This window comes from Chlorocebus sabaeus, chromosome 11, assembly GCF_047675955.1.
Source record: "Chlorocebus sabaeus isolate Y175 chromosome 11, mChlSab1.0.hap1, whole genome shotgun sequence".
Classification (NCBI taxonomy): domain Eukaryota; kingdom Metazoa; phylum Chordata; class Mammalia; order Primates; family Cercopithecidae; genus Chlorocebus; species Chlorocebus sabaeus.
In genome coordinates this window covers 82,319,861-82,340,148 of record NC_132914.1, presented here as the reverse complement: position 1 = coordinate 82,340,148, position 20,288 = coordinate 82,319,861, and the positions used below count along the sequence as shown (strand labels likewise).

The 20,288-nt window shown below is 38.8% G+C and overlaps 1 protein-coding gene across 2 annotated transcripts in view; it reads right to left on the bottom strand.

The window, feature by feature from the left end:
- The window catches only part of LRRIQ1 (leucine rich repeats and IQ motif containing 1), a 225,744-nt gene that overhangs the window by 157,155 nt on the left and 48,301 nt on the right, over positions 1 to 20,288 (bottom strand). For both annotated transcript variants that reach the window (XM_037996759.2, XM_008004167.3), the window contains exon 10: positions 6 to 199. In XM_037996759.2, the coding sequence (XP_037852687.2) occupies positions 6 to 199 (194 nt within the window). The remainder of the gene's footprint in view (positions 1 to 5; positions 200 to 20,288) is intronic.

Here is a 20,288-nt window from a genome sequence, read left to right as displayed (position 1 = left end):
ATTACCTCACTCAGATAATTTCCCTGCAACTTCAATATTTGGAGCAATCCACAATTTTCAATGCCCTCAACATCAGTAAGATGATTATGGGAGCAATCTAGGTATACAATGGTAGGTGTATCACAAAGACCTTTTGTACTAATTAACTGATTGTGGTCCAAAATTAGTTGTTGAAGATTTTTCAAAGATTCTAAACCACCTAGAAGAAAAAAGTTATAAGATCACCTGTGTCATACAGTCTTCCAGACTCTAGAGGAAAGTTTACATTTTTTTTCTAAATAATTGCACCTTTGTACTTCTCACTATCATTAATTACAAGTGAGGACTTAGTACAAATTCCTGGTGAAACATATCTTATAAACTGTGTTATTATTTAAACTGGCATTTGAGTGACACATTTTGAATGACATAATTATCTATCAATTGAAAATTGCACACAGTACTAAAAGGCATACACTGGGAATGAGCGCTTTATATTCAAATAAGAATAAAACAAGGGATAAATATAAGGACTTTTTTCTTAAAAGAATAGTTTTTAACTCATTCCAGAGTCTTTGAACTTTGAATCCTTGCTTCAGGTTGCATGTATAACATTAGAATGTCATTTTCCTACCATTTGAATGACCTTAGATTCCCAAATGAAGTATGTACAATCTATCAGAACCAATTAATTAGTAGCATATTCTTTAGGTATTTCAATATTGTCATAAGGGACCTCCTCTTTGACCAGATAAACTTAAAATCAGTATGATACTATCTAAAAAATATTAGATGAGCCTTAGAAACTATAACTCAGTGGTCATAAGGGAAAAACTGAGAAGGTTGCTTAAATAAGCCATCAAGAGTTAGCATGAGAAAAAGACGCTGAGGAAGTCTGTAAAAGTTTCATGGAAGATATTAAAAATCTAGAAAATGTTCTTTAAATTAGATACTAGACTATGAATTTTTTTCTGTAGGTGTTACTCTGTTAGTTAAAATAAGCAATTCTAGAAACTGGAAGTAAAGTTTTAAGGTCTTCAGTAAACACTGGTAAGCAGAATGTCTTTCGTGAGAACTATGTATACAGGAGTCCCTGAGGTTACATTTTGGAAAACTGTGCTTCATTCTGATTTTCTTGTCAGACTCCTACAAAATATATTTTTCAATTAAATGTTGACATAAACATGAGTTTTTTTAATCAAAAAAGGTGATTTGATAATAAATTTAAATATGTAATTTAAAAAATAATATTATTTATAAAAATTGATATCTGGAATTTATGAAATACATTTATCCTGGGGGAATTTAGAATATCTAACCCAAGATTTGTTATTTTGATTACATATAAATTCACAAAAAGAAAGGGTGAACGGTCTACTTCTAATAAGATGAAGAAATAAAAGAATCAATTAATATTAACAAAATCTTATAAGAAAACTTAATTCAGCACATATTTAAAAATTCAGATAATGCAATAGGGTAATTAGTATACTATAAAATATTTCATAGAGATATTTCAAGACATATCTTAAATAAATTTCAAAATTACAGTATCTCTAATAGTTTGAGTCAAATAGAGTAAATGTTATAGATATTATTTCTTAAAAAAATTTTTACACAAAAAAGTAAATTTTCTTATAATAAGAAATAAATCATGTAATATCAAATAAAGCATGAAAACACATAATAGGCTGACACAAGAAAAGACAAACTGAAATCCAAATTCAGGCTGTATATACTCTTACATTTTTAAGTTTTTAATCTATGATTGATGTACTGATATTTTCCTATAATGTGAACTATCAATTATGAATCAGAGAAAATTGTTATCTATTAGTATCTGGGAATAAACTGTTCTGCCTTATCAAATATTTGACTGAGTTAAAATAACAGACCAATTCTATATTATAAATTTCAATGGATTAGATATAGTTTGTTACATATTTTAATAAATACATATTAGCTGTCATGTAATTTAAGGTCTGCTAAAATAGAAAATGTATTTAAATTTTGTAAGCCTTACAATCATATCTGATGAGCATCAATTAATCCACTGAAGCCAACAGCCCAGGCACAGTAAAATACCAATGAAAACAGATTACTAGTTGTGTAAAATGAAATGACCTTTATTAAATATTTAAATGTCTCAAGCAATCTGCTTACATAGGCTTAATATTTTTAAAAGCCATATACATTGCTCTTAAGTTTTCCAGAACTAATCTGAAATAGAAATTGCTATTAATTCATTTGGAGTGGAGAGCATATTTGTGACACTTTTCAAGGGTCATCCAAGAAAAGAAGCAAGAATGAAACATTAGGTCACATGATGAGGAAAGATGCAGGATTTGGCAAAGAAAGCTGAAAGGAGAAAGCAGATAAAGCAGGAGAACAATTGAGAGAAGAAACGAGGAAAATGCAAACAGAATTCTGCAACAAAGAAAGGTGTAAGAGTAAAAATAAAATAGTATACAAGTATGAAATTGTATTATGAAAGGCATTTTTATTCATACGAAATTATAAACAGTCCACAGTATTAGGTATAGTTCACAAAGGAATCAGAAGAGGTCATCGTCTGGACAGTGATGAAACAGTTTACTAGAGGCATTAGTGGCGTAAACAGGATGAAAACCACAGTGCAGTGGAAGTGGAGACAATAACTGCAGACTATTTTTAATATTATTGATAATGGAGAGAAGATTCTCCGAAGCCTTGAAGATGGCCTACATGTCCCTCCATGATCTGCCTCTCATAATCTTATTGAACTCATCCTCTACTACTGTCTCTTTTCCTCAGTTCATTCTAACTTGCTGGCCTCCTTGCTTTTCCTCACATATGCCACATGTGCTTCCACCTTAGGGCTGTACATGTTAAAAACAACTAACAGTGTGCCACTTATTAGTCTAAAAGGAATTAAAGAGAATTATATGCTAATATCAAATTTTAAAAGACACAATAATTTTTAATCAGTGTACAAGGAAAGTACAATTAACCTATTCAACATTCTGTTAGAGATTCCAATCTGGTGGAATAACCATGATTTCAAGTCTCAGAATATTAAGAAATATTTTACCGGCCGGGTGCGGTGGCTCACGCCTGTAATCCCAGCACTTTGGGAGGCCAAGGCGGGAGGATCACGAGGTCAGGAGATGGAGGCCATCCTGGCTAACACAGTGAAACCCCGTCTCTACTAAAAATGCAAAAAAATTAGCCGGGCCTCGTAGAGGGCGCCTGTAGTCCCAGCCCCTCCAGAGGCTGAGGCAGGAGAATGGCGTGAACCCGGGAGGCTGAGCTTGCAGTGAGGCGAGATCGCATCATTGCATTGCAACCTGGGCGACAGAGTGAGACTCTGTCTTAAAACGTGGTGGCTCACGCCTGTAATCCCAGCACTTTGGGAGGCCGAGGCGGGCGGATCACAAAGTCAGGAGATCGAGACCATGGTGAAACCCCGTCTCTACTAAAAATATAAAAAAAATTAGCCGGGCGCGGTGGTGGGCACCTGTAGTCCCAGCTACTCAGGAGGCTGAGGCAGGAGAACGGCGTGAACCCAGGAGGCGGAGCTTGCCGTGAGCCAAGATCGCGCCACTGCACTCCAGTCTGGGCGACAGAGCGAGACTCCGTCTCAAAAAAAAAAAAAAAAAAAAAAGAAATATTTTACCTAGCATTTTTACTTCTATGAATCTACTACATAGTAACACACTGATATAAACGAATATATAGAGATGTTCCTGTCTGTATTATTTAAATGCAAAAAAAAAAAAGCAAAAAAAAAAAAGGAGACAAGTTAAATGTCCATCAGTAAGGGAACGGTTAAATTATGGAGTGTATCCAAAATGAATATTTATAATCTTTAATACAGAGTAGTACTAAAATGGAAGAATGTCCGTGATATATTACTATATGTAAAACTTAAGTTGCATAACATAGGCTTTTAGCTATTGAGTAAACCAAAATGTAAATATACACATGAACCTTAACTTAAATCTACATATCTCTCATTTTATTGTACAGGACAAGGTCTAGAATGATTCACAAGTAATTGTTAACAATGGTCACTCCTGCAAAATGAGAGAAAGGAGGTAAGCAGAAAGATAAAGTTTCACGGTGTATTCTGTACATTTCTCTTTTTCTATATTTTTAAATGAGAATTTACTTCTTGTGTAGTTTTTTTTAAAAACAGTATATTGGGAAAAACATCTGTATTGAAAAGAACTGTTATTTTGTATTTAATTCTGACCACTATCACCACCAACAACAACAGTGGCAAAAAAAAATGGTTATTGAACTGAACTATTCGAAAATTTCGGAAAACCTGATGCTTTCCCCCATCACAAGTGTTTGTTATATAGCCAAAGTGGGAGAATGCTCTACATAGAAAGAAAGGCACATCTGTTAGATTTTAAGTTGAAAGATTTAAAGAAAATTCAGCAGAATTATTTTTTAAAGGATTCAGTTTGGTCTCTAAAACACTGGTCTAACTATTGCAGTGAGGAAAGAGGTGTATTTAAGAAACGCACATTTTTATTACATAATTTAAAAGTCAGCCTAATCTTTTTTTTAAGGAAATTATCCAAAAATATGTGAAACTGAGGTCTGCCAAAAACTATGTGAGTGAGCTTGGAAGTAAATTTTTGATTTTCACTGAGACTTGAGAAGATGACGGTCCTGGGTGACAGCTACAAAATGAAACCTCACAGGATACCCTGAGCCAGAACCACTCAGCTAAGTAAGGCATTCCCAGATTCCTCTCAGAAAATGCTAGGTAATAAATATTTGTTGCTAAGGTTTGGGGTAACTTGCTTCACAGCAATATTTAACTAATACAAAAAGGATTCTCTATTCCGAAGAAAATATAACTCAAGAAAGATGAAATGTTGAAAATATTTTGGGCGACAGAAGAACATTTTAAAAAATTCAATACGACTGGATTTCAAAGATATTAAAACAACAGATGCAGGTAAGCAAACAAGCCAAAGTAACACCATGACAGAGCTAATAAATAATTTAGAAACAACATATATGGAACAGAGAGCTAGAAATTGAGTTGTCCACAAACAGGAGATAATCACACTGGGAATTAAGCGTGAAGAAGCAGACGAAGAAGAGACATAGGTTAAATCGACTAAACAATAACATGCATGAGTGAAAGACAAATATAACCAAAATACGGATCATCTATAATTAAAAAATGAAACCAAACCAAAAAGTTTTCAACTATATAAAAATCAAAAATTTCCAGAAATGAATAAATAACTTAATTCATAGTTTGAAAAGAATATTACTTTCCAAAGAAAACTTTTATGAATGTTCAGACAATAAAATGTCTATCGGTTAAGTAACTGTGTAAGGACAAAGAAAATAGTACTTGAGTATCAAGGAAGAAATCAGTTATGAGGAGAGAAAAGTCCAGTTAGCCTCAAGATTTACCACAGCAACACACAATACCATTTATGCAATGAAGCAATGACCACGAAGTACCAAGTGAAAGTGTGACCTAAAAATAGAATGCACATCTACATTCTCATTCAGGTATAAAAGCAACTGACAGATACTCTTAAACCTGAAAGAATTCCAAAACTATGGCATCCATTAGACCGTGTTTGGAAAATAAGTTTTATAAAAAGCTAAAGTGAACTACATAATTCAGACAAGCAAGAAGTGAAAGGTTCAGTTGTCATGCTGACCCACTTTCATACAGATCTAATGCTGCTGTTGGACCGAGCTACAGTGAACAGCGCACAGCACAGAGACCCTGCCCTGCCTAAACATTTCACTTGAAACCCAGAGCCTTCTGTAAACCAAACCCCCATAGACCTGTAATATTCACTTGGGTTTCCACCACCTAAGTGTGCTGGCTGCCACTTCCTGAGACCATGGCTGGGGACCTGGGGACCACCCTGCACCCATCACAATCAGCACGTGAACTCTGGGCTAGTCTGACTGCAGTACAGTCCTTCGGGACTCATACGCATTATTCAGTGGGCTATCTAGAGGCTTGAGAATGGGGGAACTACTTGCCCCAGTCCAACTCCTTGGCACCTGACTACTATCCCCAGGGTCTGATGTCAGGGCAACCCAACCAGTTAAGACCACCCACCAACACCCACCATGAGCTCAAAGGTAGAGGCCTCACTTTAAAAAAGCAGAAGGCTGACGCCCTGGAGAACAGGTGAGCCATGATGCTGTCTGTATCAGGCTGAGTGATGAGGTTATTCCCTGAAACCATACCAACAAAGAGTTGCAAAACAAATGGTTCTCATGATACTCAACCACACTGTGGGACAGAGAGAGACTACAATGTCATCAGAATTAGAATTCACAAGCCTTGGAATCAGGGTGTGATAGGAAAAGAGAATATATTCCCACTTATCTAGGAAGAAAAGCCAGTGACTCTCCCTCACCTCTCCATAGAGACCTCAGCTCACTTCAGCAGGAATTCTTCCCAACCACCTTCATTACGGCCGGTGCTTATGCATGTCATAGGTTCATCCTTGTCATATATTCATGAACAAGCCAGGGCCTCCAGCTTTGACCGGCTGTGACCACCACTGGAATAGGAAGCTCACAGACCAGATACCCAACTACCCAGCCCTTCAACTGAAACAGCAGAGAGTACCTCACAGTAAACACAGACCAGGGTCATACACACCTGCTTGTGTGGCAGTTGGCTCTTACCTGCAAACACCACCTACTGGTTTGCAGGTTAAACTGAGCATCCCAATACAAAACCTTCCCACGGAGTGCATAGGACTATAGAAGCAAATCCAAAAGATCCTACAAAGCATAACCCTCTCAAGATGAGAAAAAAGCAGTGTAAAAATTCTGCCACTTTATTAGTCCGTTTTCACACTGTGATAAAGAACTGCCTGAGACTCGGTAATTTATAAAGAAAAGAGGCTTAATTGACTCACAGTTCCACAGGGCTGGGGAGGCCTCAGGAAACTTACAATCATGGCAGAAGGGGAAGCAAACACATCCTTTACATGGCAGCAGGAATGAGAAGTGTTGAGCAAAAGGGGAAAAGCCCCTAATAAAACCATCAGATCTCATGAGAACTCGCTCACTATCATGAGAATAGCATGGAGGTAACCACCACCATGATTCAATTATCTTCCACCAAGTCCCTCCCACAACATGTGAGGATTATGGGAACTATAATTCAAGATGAAATTTGGGTAGGGACACAACCAAACCATATCATTATGCCTCTGACCCCTCTCAAACCTCATGTCCTCACATTTCAAAACACAGTCATGCCTTTCCAACAGCCCCCAAAAGTCTTAGCTCATTCCAGCATTAACCTAAAAGTCCAAGTCCAAAGTCTCCTCTGAGGCAAGGCAAGCCCCTTCTACCTATTAGTCTGTAAAACTGAAAGCAAGTTAGGTACTTCCTAGATACAATGGAGGTACAGGCATTGGGTAAATACACTCATTCCGAAATTGGCCAAAACAAAGGGGCTAGAGACCCCATGTAAGTCTGAAATCCAATAGGGCTGTCATTAAAAAGTTCCAAAATGATCTCTTTTGACTCCATCTGTCACATACAGGTCATGCTGATGCAGGTGGTGGGCTCCCACAGCCTTAAGCAGCTTCACCTTTGTGACTTTGCAGGGTACAGCCTCCTTCACAGCTGCATTCAGAGGTTGGCCTTGAGTGTCTGTGACTTCTCAAGGCACATGGTGTAAGCTTTCCATGGATCTATCATTCTTGGCTCTGGAAGATGGTGTCCTTCTTCTCACAGCACCACTAGGCAATGCCTCAGTGGGGACATCTGTGTGGGAAAACCAACCCAAATTTCCCTTCTGGACTGCCCTAGCAAAAGTTTTCCATGAGAGCTCCACCCCTGAAGCAAACTTGTGCTTTGACATCTAGGCATTTCCATACATCCTCCGAAATCTAAGTGGAGGTTCCCAAACCTCAATTCATGGCTTCTGTGCAACTCAACTAAAGGCCCAACACCACATATAAGCCACCAAGGCTGGGGGCTTGGACTTTGAAGCAACTGCAGGTCCAACACCACATGTAAGCCACCAAGGCTGGGGACTTGCACTCTGAAGCAACAGCCTGAGCTGTATGTTGGCCCCTTTTAGCCATGGCTGGGACACAAGGTACCAAGTCCTGAGTCCGCACAAAGCAGTAAAGCCCTGGGCCCAGCCCACAAAACCATTTTTCCCTTTGAGGTCTCCAGGCCTGTGATGGGAAGGCTTCCCTTGAAGACCTCTGGCATGTCCTGGAGATATTTTCCCTATTGAATTGGTAACTAACATTCAGCTCCTTGTTAATTATGCAAATGTCTGCAACCAGCTCAAATTTATCTCGCCAGAAAATGGATTTTTCTTTTATATCCCATGTTCAGGCTGCAAATTTTCCAAACTTTTATTCTCTGCTTTATCTTGAATGCTTTGCCACTTAGAAATTACTTCCACCATGTAACCCAAATCATCTCTCTAGAGTTCAAAGTTCCACAGATCCCTAGGGTGGGGGAAAAAAGCTGTCAGTCTCTTTGCAAAAACACAGCAAGAATCACCTTTGCTCCAGTTCCCAAATGTTTCTCATCTCTATCTGAGACCACCTCAGCCTGGACTTCATTGTCCATATCACTATAAGCATGTTGGTCAAAGCCATTTAACAAGTCTCTAGGAAGTTCCAAACTTTTCCACATCTTCCTGTATTCTGATCCCTCAAAGTCTCTAGGAAGTTTCACACATTCCTACATTTTCCTTTCTTCCGAGTCCTCTAAACTGTTTCAACATCTGACTGTATCCCAGTTCCGAAGTTGCTTCCACATTTTTGTGTATCCTTATAGCAGTACCCAACTCTACCAGAACAAATTTACTGTATTGTTCTATTCTCACACTGCTACAAAGAACTGTGTGAGACCGGGTAATTTATAAAGGAAGGAGGTTTAATTGATTCACATTTGATCAGGGCTGTGGAGGTCTTACAAAACTTACAGTAATGGTGGAAAGGGAAGCAAACATGTCCTTCTTCACATGGTGACAGGAAGGAGATACGATGAGCAAAAGGGGGAAAAACCCTCATAAAACCATCAGATCCTGTGAGAACTCATTCACTATCACGAAAACAGTGTGAAAGTAACTGTCTCCATGATTCAATTATCTCCCACCAAGTCCCTCCCATGGTATGTGGGGATTAAAGGAACTACAATTCAAGAGGAGATTTTAGTGGGGAAACAGCCAAACTATATCAGCCACCATTAAAAATCTGAATGTTGTTATACCATCAAAGTATCAATATGGCTCATCAGCAATGGTTCTTAGACAAAGTGGAGACTCAGAGATAACGGATGGATATTTCAAAGCATGGATTGCAGGGAAGTCCAATGAGATCCAAGTTAAGGCTGAAAATCAATGCAAAGAACATCTAAAGCAATACAGCAAAATGAAGGCCGATATAAAAATTGTAAAAACAAATCAATCGGAGATAATGTAACTGAAAAACTGCCTTAAAGATTTTCAAAATACAATTGAAAGTTTATCAGTAGAGTAGACCAAAAAGAAAAACAAATTTCAGAGCTTGAAGTCTAGTTATTCGAACTAACACAGTAAGAAAAAATAAAAGGGAAAAGAACTTTAAAAAAGGAACAAAGTCTCCAGGAAATATGTTATTATGTAAAGCTAATAAACCTATGAATTACTGGCATTCCAGGGAGATAAATGAAAAAAGAAAACAACATAGAAAACATATTTGAGGAAATAATTCAAGAAAATTTCCCTAGTCTTGTCAGAGAGGTAGACATCTGGATCCAAGAAATCCAGAGGACAACTACCAGATAATATACAACATAAAGATCACCAAGGCATATAGTCAAAAAGTAAGATTAACACTAAAGAAAGAAACTTAAATGCATCTAGAAAAAAATGGTCAGGTCACATACAAAAGAAAGCCCATCAGACTAACAGCAGATATCTCAGCAGAAACCATACAAACCAGAAGAGATTAGAAGACTATTTTCAGCATTCTCAAAGAAAGAAACATAAACCAAGAATTTCATATCCTGCCAAACTAAGCTTTATAAGCAAAGAAGAAATAAAATTTCTTTCAGACAAACAAATGTTAAGGAAATTCAATATCACTAGACCAGCCTTACAAGAGATCCTTAAAGGAAATCTAAACATGGAGATGAAAGAATGAAAACTGCTACCAACAAAGCACAGCTAAGTATATAGCCCACAGATGCTTTAAGGGAACTAAACAAAAGAAACCACAGATGCTTTAAGGAAACTTCACAATAGGGTCAAAACCTTACATATCAACAAAAACCTTAAATGTAAACAGAATTAATGACTGATACGGTTTGGCTCTGTGTCCCCACCCAAATCTCACGTTGAATTGAGATTTTGGTGGGGATGCAGAGCCAAACCGTATCAGTCATTAATTCCAAATGTTGGGGGAAGAACCTGGTGGGAGGTGACCAGTTCATGGGGGCGTATTTCCCCCATGCTGTTCTTGTGCTGATAGTGAGTGAGTTCTCATGAAATCTGATGGTTTAAAAGTGTGTGGCAGGCTGGACAAGGTGGCTCATGCCTGTAATCCCAGCACTTCGGGAGGCCGAGGTGGGTGGATCACGAGGTCAGGAGGTCGAGACCATCCTGGCTAACAGAGTGAAACCCCGTCTCTACTAAAAATACAAAAAAGAAAAAAAAAATTAGCCCAGCATGGTGGCGGGCACCTGTAGTCCCAGCTACTTAGGAGGCTGAGGCAGGAGAATGGCGAGAACTCGGGAGTCAGAGCTTGCAGTAAGCTGAGATCATGCCACTGCACTCCAGCCTGGGTGACAGAGCGAGACTCCGTCCCCCCCCAAAAAAAACCAAAAAACAAAAACAAAAACAAAAAAACTGTGTGGCAGTTCCCCCCCTCATTACCTCTCTTTCTTTTGCCACCTTGTAATAAAGGTGTTTTCTTTCTGTTTGCCTTCCACAATGATTGTAAGTGTCCTGAGGCTTCTCAGTCATGCTTCCTGTTAAGCCTTCAGAACTGTTAGTAAATTAAACCTCTTTTCTTCATAAATTTCCCAGTCTCAGGTAGTTATTTACAGCAGTGTCAGAATGAACTAATACAGACAATTGGTATCAGGCGTAGCACACTGTTACAAAGATATCAAAAACTGTGGATGCAACTTTGGAACTGGGTAATGGGCAGAGTTTGGAACAGTTTGGAGGGCCCAGAAGAAGACAGGAAGATGTCTTCCTAGAGACTTGTTGAATTGCTTTGACCAAAATGCTAATAGTGATATGGACAAGGAAGTCCAGCCTGAGGTGGTCTCAGATGGAGAGGAGGAAATTGTTGGGATGGAGTAAAGATCACTCTTGCTATGCTTTAGCAAAGAAAGTGGCAGCATTTTGCCTCTGCCCCAGAGATCTGTGGAACTTTAAACTTGAGAGAGATGATTTAGGCTATGTGGCAGAAGAAATTTCTAAGCAGCAAAGCGCTCCAGAACTGACTTGGCTGCTTCTAAAAGTATATACTCATATGGGTGAACAACGAGATTACCTGAAAGTGAAACATATTTAACAGGAAAGCAGGGTATAAAAATTTGACAAACTTGCAGCCAGGCTATGTAGTATAAAAGAAAAATCCATTTTCTAAGGAGAAATTCAAGCCTCCTGCAGAAATTTGTGAGGAGCCATACGATAATACCCAAGACAACGAGGAAAATGTTTCCAAGGCATTTCAGAGACATTCACATCAGCACCTCCCATCATAGGCCAAAAGGTCAAAGAAAAAAAATACTATTTTATAGGCCAGGCCCAGGACCCAGCTGCTCTGTGCAGCCTCAGGATATGGTTGTGTCCCAGCTACTCCAGTTCCAATTGTGCCTAAAAGGTGCCTATGTACACTTGGGGTCATGGCTTCAGAGGGTGCAAGTCCCAAGTCTTGGCATCTTCCACGTGGTGTTAGGCCTGTGTTTGTGCAGAAGGCAAGAGTTAAGGTTTGGGAGTCTCCGCTTAGATTTCAGAGAATGTATGAAAATCCCTGACTGTCCAGGAAGAAGTCTGCTGCAGGGGCAGAGCCCCCATTTGGAACTCTACTAGTGTAAGGGGAAATGTGAGGTTGGAGACCCCACACAAATTCCTCACTGAGGCACTGCCTAGTGGAGCTGTGAGAAAAGAGTCACCATCTTCTAGAACCCAGAATGGTAGGTCCACTGAAAGCTTGCACTGTGCACCTGGAAAAGCTGCAGACACTCAACGTCAGCCCATAAAAGCAGCTGGGATGGGGTGTGTAACCTGCAAAGCCACAGGGATGAAGCCTCCCAAGGCCATGGGAGCCAACCTCTTACATCAGCATGACCTGGATGTGTGACATAGAGTCAAAGAAGATAATATTAAACTATAAAGTTTAATGACTGCCCTATTGGATTTTGGACTTGCATGAGGCCTGTAGACCCCTTGTTTTGGCCAATTTTCCCTTTTGGAATGGGAGCATTTATCCAATGCCTGTACCCCTCTTGTATCTTCTATTTAACTAACTTGTTTTTTATTTTACAGGCTCATAGGAAGAAGTGATGTGTTTTGTCTCAGATGAGATTTTGTTCTTGAACTTTTTGGTGAATACTGGAACGAGTTAGACTTTGTGAGGGCTGTTGGGAAGGTATGATTGTGTTTTAAAATGTGAGGAGATGGAATTTGGGAGATGTCAGTGGCAAAATTACACGGTTTGACTGTGCCCCCACCCAAATCTTATATTAAAATGTAATTCCCAATGTTGTGGAAGGAACCTGGTGGGAGGTATGGAATCAGCGTGCAGACATTGCCATGCAGTTCTCATGATAGTGATTGAGCTGTTATGAGATCTGATGGTTTAAAAGTGTGTGGCAGTTCCCCCCTGCTATCTCTCTCTCTCCTGCCACCATGTGAAGAAGGTGCTTGTTTCCCCTTCAGCCTCTGTCATGATTGTAACTTTCCTGGGGCCTCCCAGTCATGCTTCCTGTTAAGCCTGCAGAATGGTGAGTCAATTAATCCTCATTTCCTTGTATTTTACCCAGTATCAGGTTGTTCTTTATAGCAATGTGAGAATAAACTAATACAATGCCCCCTGGAGGGCAAAAATTGAGAAGCTGAATTAAAAAAAAAAAAAAAAAGACCCATCTATCTGTTGTCTTCAAGAGGTCTACCTCACATGTAACAAAACATATAGGTTCAAAGTAAAGGGTTCCAGAAAGGTCTATCATGCAAGAGAAAACATGGACGAGCAGGAGTTGCTATACATATGTCAGATAAACTATGTTTTAAACCAACAACAAAAAAAGGACAAAGAAGGGCACTGCATAATGATAAAGGGTTCAATCCAACAAGATGACATAACTACCCTAAACACATCCAGACCCAACGTTGGAGCTCCTAGATTCATAAAAAGAGTACTTCTAGACCTACAAAAAGACTTATCCACACAGTAATCGTGGAGGACTTCAACTTCTCATGGATGGCATTAGACAGATCATCTATTTAAGCAGAAAACCAACAAAGAAATTCTAGACTTAAATTTGACACTTGGGCAATTGGAACTAATAGATATCTACAGAATGCGCTACCCATAAACCACAGAATATACATTCTTCTCATCGACACACAGAACACATGCTAAGGTCAAATTCACACTCAGCCATAAAGCATGTCTGGATGAATTAAAACACACAAAAATCATACCAATCATACTTTCAGACCACAGTAGCATAAAAATACAAATCAACACTAAGATGGTCTCTCAATACCCACACAACTACATGGAAATCAACTGGCTTCTGAATGACTTTTGGGTAAACAACAAAATTAAGGTAGACATTTAAAAATTATTTGAAATAAATGAAAAAGGATACGCAATATACCAAAATCTCCAGGAAACATCTACAATGGTGTCAAGAGGAAAGTTTATAGCACTAAATGCCTACATAGAGAAGTTAGAAAAATCTCTAATTAACAATTTAACATCATGCCTACAGGAACCAGAATACCAAGAACAAACTAACCTCAAAGCTAGTAAAACAAAAGAAACAACTAAAATCACCGCAGAACCAAACATAATTGAGACCTAAAAATCCACACAAAGAATAAATAAAATTGAAAGCTCTTTCTTTGATAGGATAAACGAGATAGATTACTAGCTAGATTAACATGAAAAAAAAAATGAAAGAAGATCCAAATAAGTGCCTTGAGAAATAACAAAGTTGATACTACAACCAATCCCACAGAAATACAAAATATCCTCAAAGAGTAGTATAAATAATTCTATTCACACAAGTAAGAAAATATACAGGAAGTGGATAAATTCTTGGAAACATACAACCATGCAAGAGTAAGTCAGGAAGAAACTGAAACCCTAAACACACCAATATGGAGTTCTGAAATTGAATTAGTAATTAAAAAAAAAAAGAAAAACTAACTAAAAAGGGCCCTGGACCAGATGGATTCAAAGTTGAATTATACAATACCAGGAAGAGCTGGCACCAGTCCTACTTAAACTATTCCACCAAAAAAAAAAAAAAAAGTGATGAGGAGGGACTCCCCCATAACTCATGCATGATGCAAGGCTTTATGAAGCCAGCATCACTCTAATACCAAAATCTGGCAGCGATAGAACAACAACAAAAAAGGGAAACTACAGGTCAACTACAGGAAACTACAACAACAAAAAAGGGAAACTACAGGTCAATGAACCCAGATGCAAAAATCCTCAACAAAATACTAGCAAAACAAATCTAGCAACACATCAAAAAGGTAACTCACCACAATCAAGTACATTTTATTACTGCAATGCAGAACTGGTTCAATACATGTGAATCAATAAATGTAATTCACCACATAAGAAGAATTAAAAACAAAACCATATGATCTTCTCAATAGACATAGAAAAAGCTTTTGATAAAATCCACCATCCCTTAGTGATAAAAACTCTCAACAAACTAGGCATTTAAAGAATATAACTCAAAATAATTAGAGCCCTATATGACAAAGACACAGCCAAGATTATAATGAATGGGCAAAAGCTGGAAGCATTCTCCTTGAGAACTGGAACAAGACAAGGATGTCCACTATCACCACTCCTATTCAACACAGTACTGGAAGTTCTTGTCAGAGCAAGTGAGCAAGAGAAAGAAATAAAAGGCACACAAATAAAAAATAGAAGTAAAATACCTCACTTTCTGATGATGTGATTCCACATCTAGAAAATCCTAAAGACTCTGCCCAGAGGCTCCTCGATTTGGTAAATGACTTCAGTTAAGTTTTAGGATACAAAATCAATGGAGAAAAATCAATAGCATTTCTATACACCAGTAATATTCAAGCTAAGAGCCACATCAAGAATACAAATCCATTTACAATAGACATACACACACAAACACACATGCACACACAGCTAGCAATATATCTAACCAGAATGTGAAAGATCTCTACAAAGAGAACTATAAAGCACAGCTGAAAGAAATCAGAGATAATACAAATGGAAAAACATTCCATGCTCACGGAATAAAGGAATCAACATCGTTAACATGGCCATACTGCCCAAAGCAGTTTACAGATATAACATTATTTCTACCAAACTACCAATATCATTTTTTATAGAATTAGAAAAAACTATTCAAAAATTAATATGGAACATAAAAAAGACCATATAGACAAAGAAATCCTAAGCAAAAAGAACAAAGCCAGAGGTATCACATTACCAGACTCCAAACTACGCTACAAGACTATAGTAACCAAAATAGCATGGTATTGGTACAAAAACAAATAGACCAATGGGACAGGATACAGAAGCGGTCTCCAATCTCTCTGGCACTAGTGACTGGTTTCACGGTGATGTTTTCTGTGTGGCTCAAGCACATTGCCTCTATTGTGTAATTTATTTCCATTATTATTACATTTTAGTATATAATAAAATAATTATACAACTCACCACAATGTAGAATCAGTGGGAGCTCTGAGCTTGCTTTCCTATAAACAGAAGGCCCCATTTGGGGGTGATGAAAGACACAAAGTGTGTTGCTTATGTCCAGACTACACCGTAATCTCATTTTGGTTGCTGTCTCTCCAGAAAACCCTGTTTCACAAAGATAAAATGCTGTAAATGGAAGCAGGCTTTCCAGCACTTTTCTGGCAAACTCGGGATATCTATCCAGTTTTGACTTTAATCCGGAATGTATGGAGATTTGAAGTTGTCTCAAATGTACTTTTAAGGCCACCATCATTTGCAGTCTCAAGCAGTTGATGCTCTTCTAGCATGGCCAAAGTCATGCATGGCCAAAGTCGATTCACCTGGCTTATTCACAAATGGTCACAGATCCATTCCTTCCCAATTCAGAGGTCTTTTGTGGTTGGGAGATAATGCTGAAACTTTTGAAAGCTGAGACAGGCGATGATGCAGCAGCTGCGAGAAAGGAGGCCCTGGCTGAGTCTCTTGCAAAAATCTCTGCTACTAGTTGAAACATGTAAAAAATCTCTATGTTCACTTGTTGCATCAAAAATTCCAGTTTGGCTTGGAATGCAGCCACTTTATCTTGCCGACTTGAACACAATTATTGTTCTCCTCTGAAGTGACAGGTTGAGTGTGTTGAGGTTGAATATGTCACAGAAGCAAGTGTGGGGACACTTTTGGTGTCATTAAAATGTGCTACCAGTGGTGGCTGTTTTCTAAAATAAATCTTTGGAGTGGCTCTTATAGCTCAAAACCTCTGGCCAGTGATCTACCTTTAGAAAGCCATCTCACTTCTGTGGGTAAGAGAAGACATGCATGCTCTGCATCCATCTTCTCACATACCTGTGCAAACAGATGTGAGTTAAGAGCATGCACTTCAATGTGGCTGACAATTTTAGTCATATCCTGCAAAATGTTAATTTCAAGTGACATTTTTGAGCTAGTCAGCATTTCTTTAAGGATGCCACCATGCATAACTTCCATTCAGAAGCAACCTCTTTGACCTGAATAGTGAAACCAGAAAGCTGTCCAGTTATGGTAGCTGCTCCGTTTGTGCATACGCTGACACAAAATTACCAATTCCATCCTTCTGAGATGTAATAATTTAAATACTTGAACAGTTCTGCAGCTGTTGTGTTGGTTGACAACAAAAATGCACATAACATATCCCCATGCATACCCTCCTGAAAAATATATTGCATAAAGACAAGTATTGTTGCCTTGTTGTCAACATTAATAGACTCGTCAACCTGGATTGTGTACCATGGTGACTCATTAATCCTCTCTAAAAATTACACCTCAAAATCCTCTGCTATTTCATCTAATTGTCTAGATGTGGTACTCGCCAAACAAGGAACATGTGCCACCTTTTAAACTGCAGTCTCTCTTAAAACTTCATGACAAATGTCCTTAGCAGCAGGCAGGATTAATTCTTCACCAATAGTAAAGGACTTCTTTGCTTTAGCAATGTGGTTAGTCTCTAAGAATGATGCCGTCAGTGCAGGCACGTTTGATAAAGTGGTGGTCTTCAATAACTGCTTCTGTTCTTTGTGTCTATGTTTCTTTCCTTTTGAAAAACACCAAAGGTTAGTGCGGACTGCTTGGTCTCCAAGTGACAAAGAAGTTTTGAAGGTTTCATGGGTTCATTGTATAGCCAGATGCCAAGTATTATACAAAATGAACTTGGAGAATGTGAATCACTTGTTGCAATGAATTTGTGATTTAAGTAGAAATCTTGATATTTTCTTTTAGATGCAACTTTCTGTTTGTTGGCAGTCTTATAGTCTTCTGCTGCCTCATCATTTGAAGAGTATTTCACCATTTTCAAAGAAACTCTCCAGCGATTTTTGGCTTTTACTCATTTTGGCTAAGGTTATCTTGTGGGCTTACAGAAACTGTGACTGAGACAAGTGCACAGTGCAGGAAAGAGGTGTAGATGGAAATGATAAGTAAAATAATGAGTGGTCCACACACAGACTAAAATAAGTGTTGGGTGCGGACTTAACCCTGCCATAAGTTGCAGTTGTATAATTGAAGTATATCAACAGTCTTGACACCATAAAGTCTGCCACCAAATGCAGCTTAATTGTTACTTGCCACTCACTGATAGCATTTTGATATGATTCTGCAAGCAACTGATTTATTGTGATTTCTGTGCAGTCAAACCTCTCTGCAAATGTTAATCTGTATTTTCAGCTGCTCCCCAGATTCTCATAAGGAGTGCGCAACCTAGATCCCTTGCATGCTCAGTTCACAATAGGATTCACGCTCCTATGAGAATCTAATGCTGCCGATGATCTGACAGGTGGTGGAGCTCTGGCAGTAATACAAGCAATGGGGAGCAGCTGTAAATATAGACAAAGATTCACTCACTAGCCTACCACTCACCTTCTGCTGTAAGGCCTGAATTCTAACAGACCATGAACCACTACTGGTCCATGACCTGGAAGATGGGGACCCCTGGGATAGAGAACTCAGAAATAAAGCCCTACATGTACAATTACCTAATATTTAACAACTTTTTAAAAAGCAAGCAATGTGAAAATGACTCCCTATTCAATAAACGGTGCTGGGATAACTGGCTATCCATATCCAGAAGAATAAAACTGGACCTTTTCACCATATACAAAAACTAACTCAAGATGAATTAGACCTAAATGTAGCACCTCAAACTATAAAAATCCTAGGAGAAAACCTAGGGACCACCATTCTGGATATCAGCCTTGTCAAAAAATGTATCACTAAGTCCCCAAAAGCAATTGCAACAATAATAAAAAAATTGACAAGTGGGACCTAATTAAACTAAAGAGCTTCTGTAAAGCAAAAGAAACTATCAACAGAGTAAACAGACAACCTACATAATAGGAGAAAATATTTACAAACTATACATCTGACAAAGGTCTAAGATACAGAATCTATAAGGAACTTAATTCAACAAACGAAAAACAAATAACCTCATTAAAATATGGGCAAAGGACATAAACAGACACTTCTCAAAAGAAGGCTGTATTAGGCCATTCTTGCATTGTTATAAAGAAATAATTGAGACTGGACAATTTATAAATAAAACAGGTTTAATTGGTTCCTGATTCTACAGGCTTTAGGAAAAGTATAGTGCTAGCATCTTCTCAGCTTCTAGAGAGACCTTAGGAAGCTTAGATCATCGTAAAAGGCAATTAGGGAGCAGACAAGTCACAAGGTAAAAAAAAGAAGCAAGTTAGAGAGGGGGCAGATGCCATACACTTTTAAACCACCATATCTCATGAGAACTCACTATTGAAAAGACAGCATCAAGATATCAGGGATCCACCCCATGAGTCAAACACCTCCTATCATGTCTCACTTTCAGCATTGGGGATTACAATTCAACATGAGACTTGGGCAGGGACAAATAACCAAGTTGTATTTAGATATTTATCCACCCTTGCCCCCTCCCAAATATCATGTCCTTCTCACATTGTAAAATATAATCATGCCTTCCCAACAGTCCCCTAAAGTCTTAACTCATTTCAGAATTAACTCAAAAGTCCAAAGTCTCATCTGAGACAAGGCATGTCCCTTCCACCATGTGTCTGTAAAATCAAAAATAAGTTATACAAGGAGGGTATCAGAAATGGGTAAACATTACAATTCCAAAAGGGAGAAATCAGCCAAATGAAAGAGGCTACAAATCCCATGCAAATTTAAAACGAAGCAGAGAAGTCATTAAATCTTAAAGCTCCAAAATAATCTCCTTTGACTCCATGTCTCACATCCAGGGCACATTGATGTAAGGGCTAGACTTCCAAGGTCTGGGGAAACTCCACTGCTGTAGCTTTACCAGGTTTATCCCCAGAGGTTGCTCTCATCGGCTGGAGTTGAGTGTTTGTAGCTTTTTCGGGTGCAAGGTGCAAGCTGCCGGTGAATCTACAATTCTTGAGTCTGGAAGACAGTGGTACCCTTCTCTTAGCTCTACTAGGCAGTGCCTCAGTAGAGACTCTGTGTTGGGCTTCAAATCACACATTTCCCCTCTGACCTACTTTAGTAGAGGTTCTCTATGAGGGCTCTGCCCTTGTAGCAAGCATCTGCTTGGGGCCTGAGGGTTTTCCATACATCCTCTGATATCTAGGCAGAGGTTGCCAAGAATCCACCACTCTTGCACTCTATGCACCTGCAGGCTTAATACCATGTGGAAGATGCCAAGGCTTATGACTTGCATTAGGCAAAGTGGAAGCCCAAACTGTACCTGGGCTCCTTTGAGCCACAGCTGGAGCTAGAGCCGTCGGGATGTGGGGAGCAGTATCCTGTGGCCAACATAGGGCAGTGGGGCCCTTGGCCTGGCCAAGGAAATCATTCAGTCCCCCTAGGCTGCCTCTTAGATCTCTGTAATGCCTTCATAGC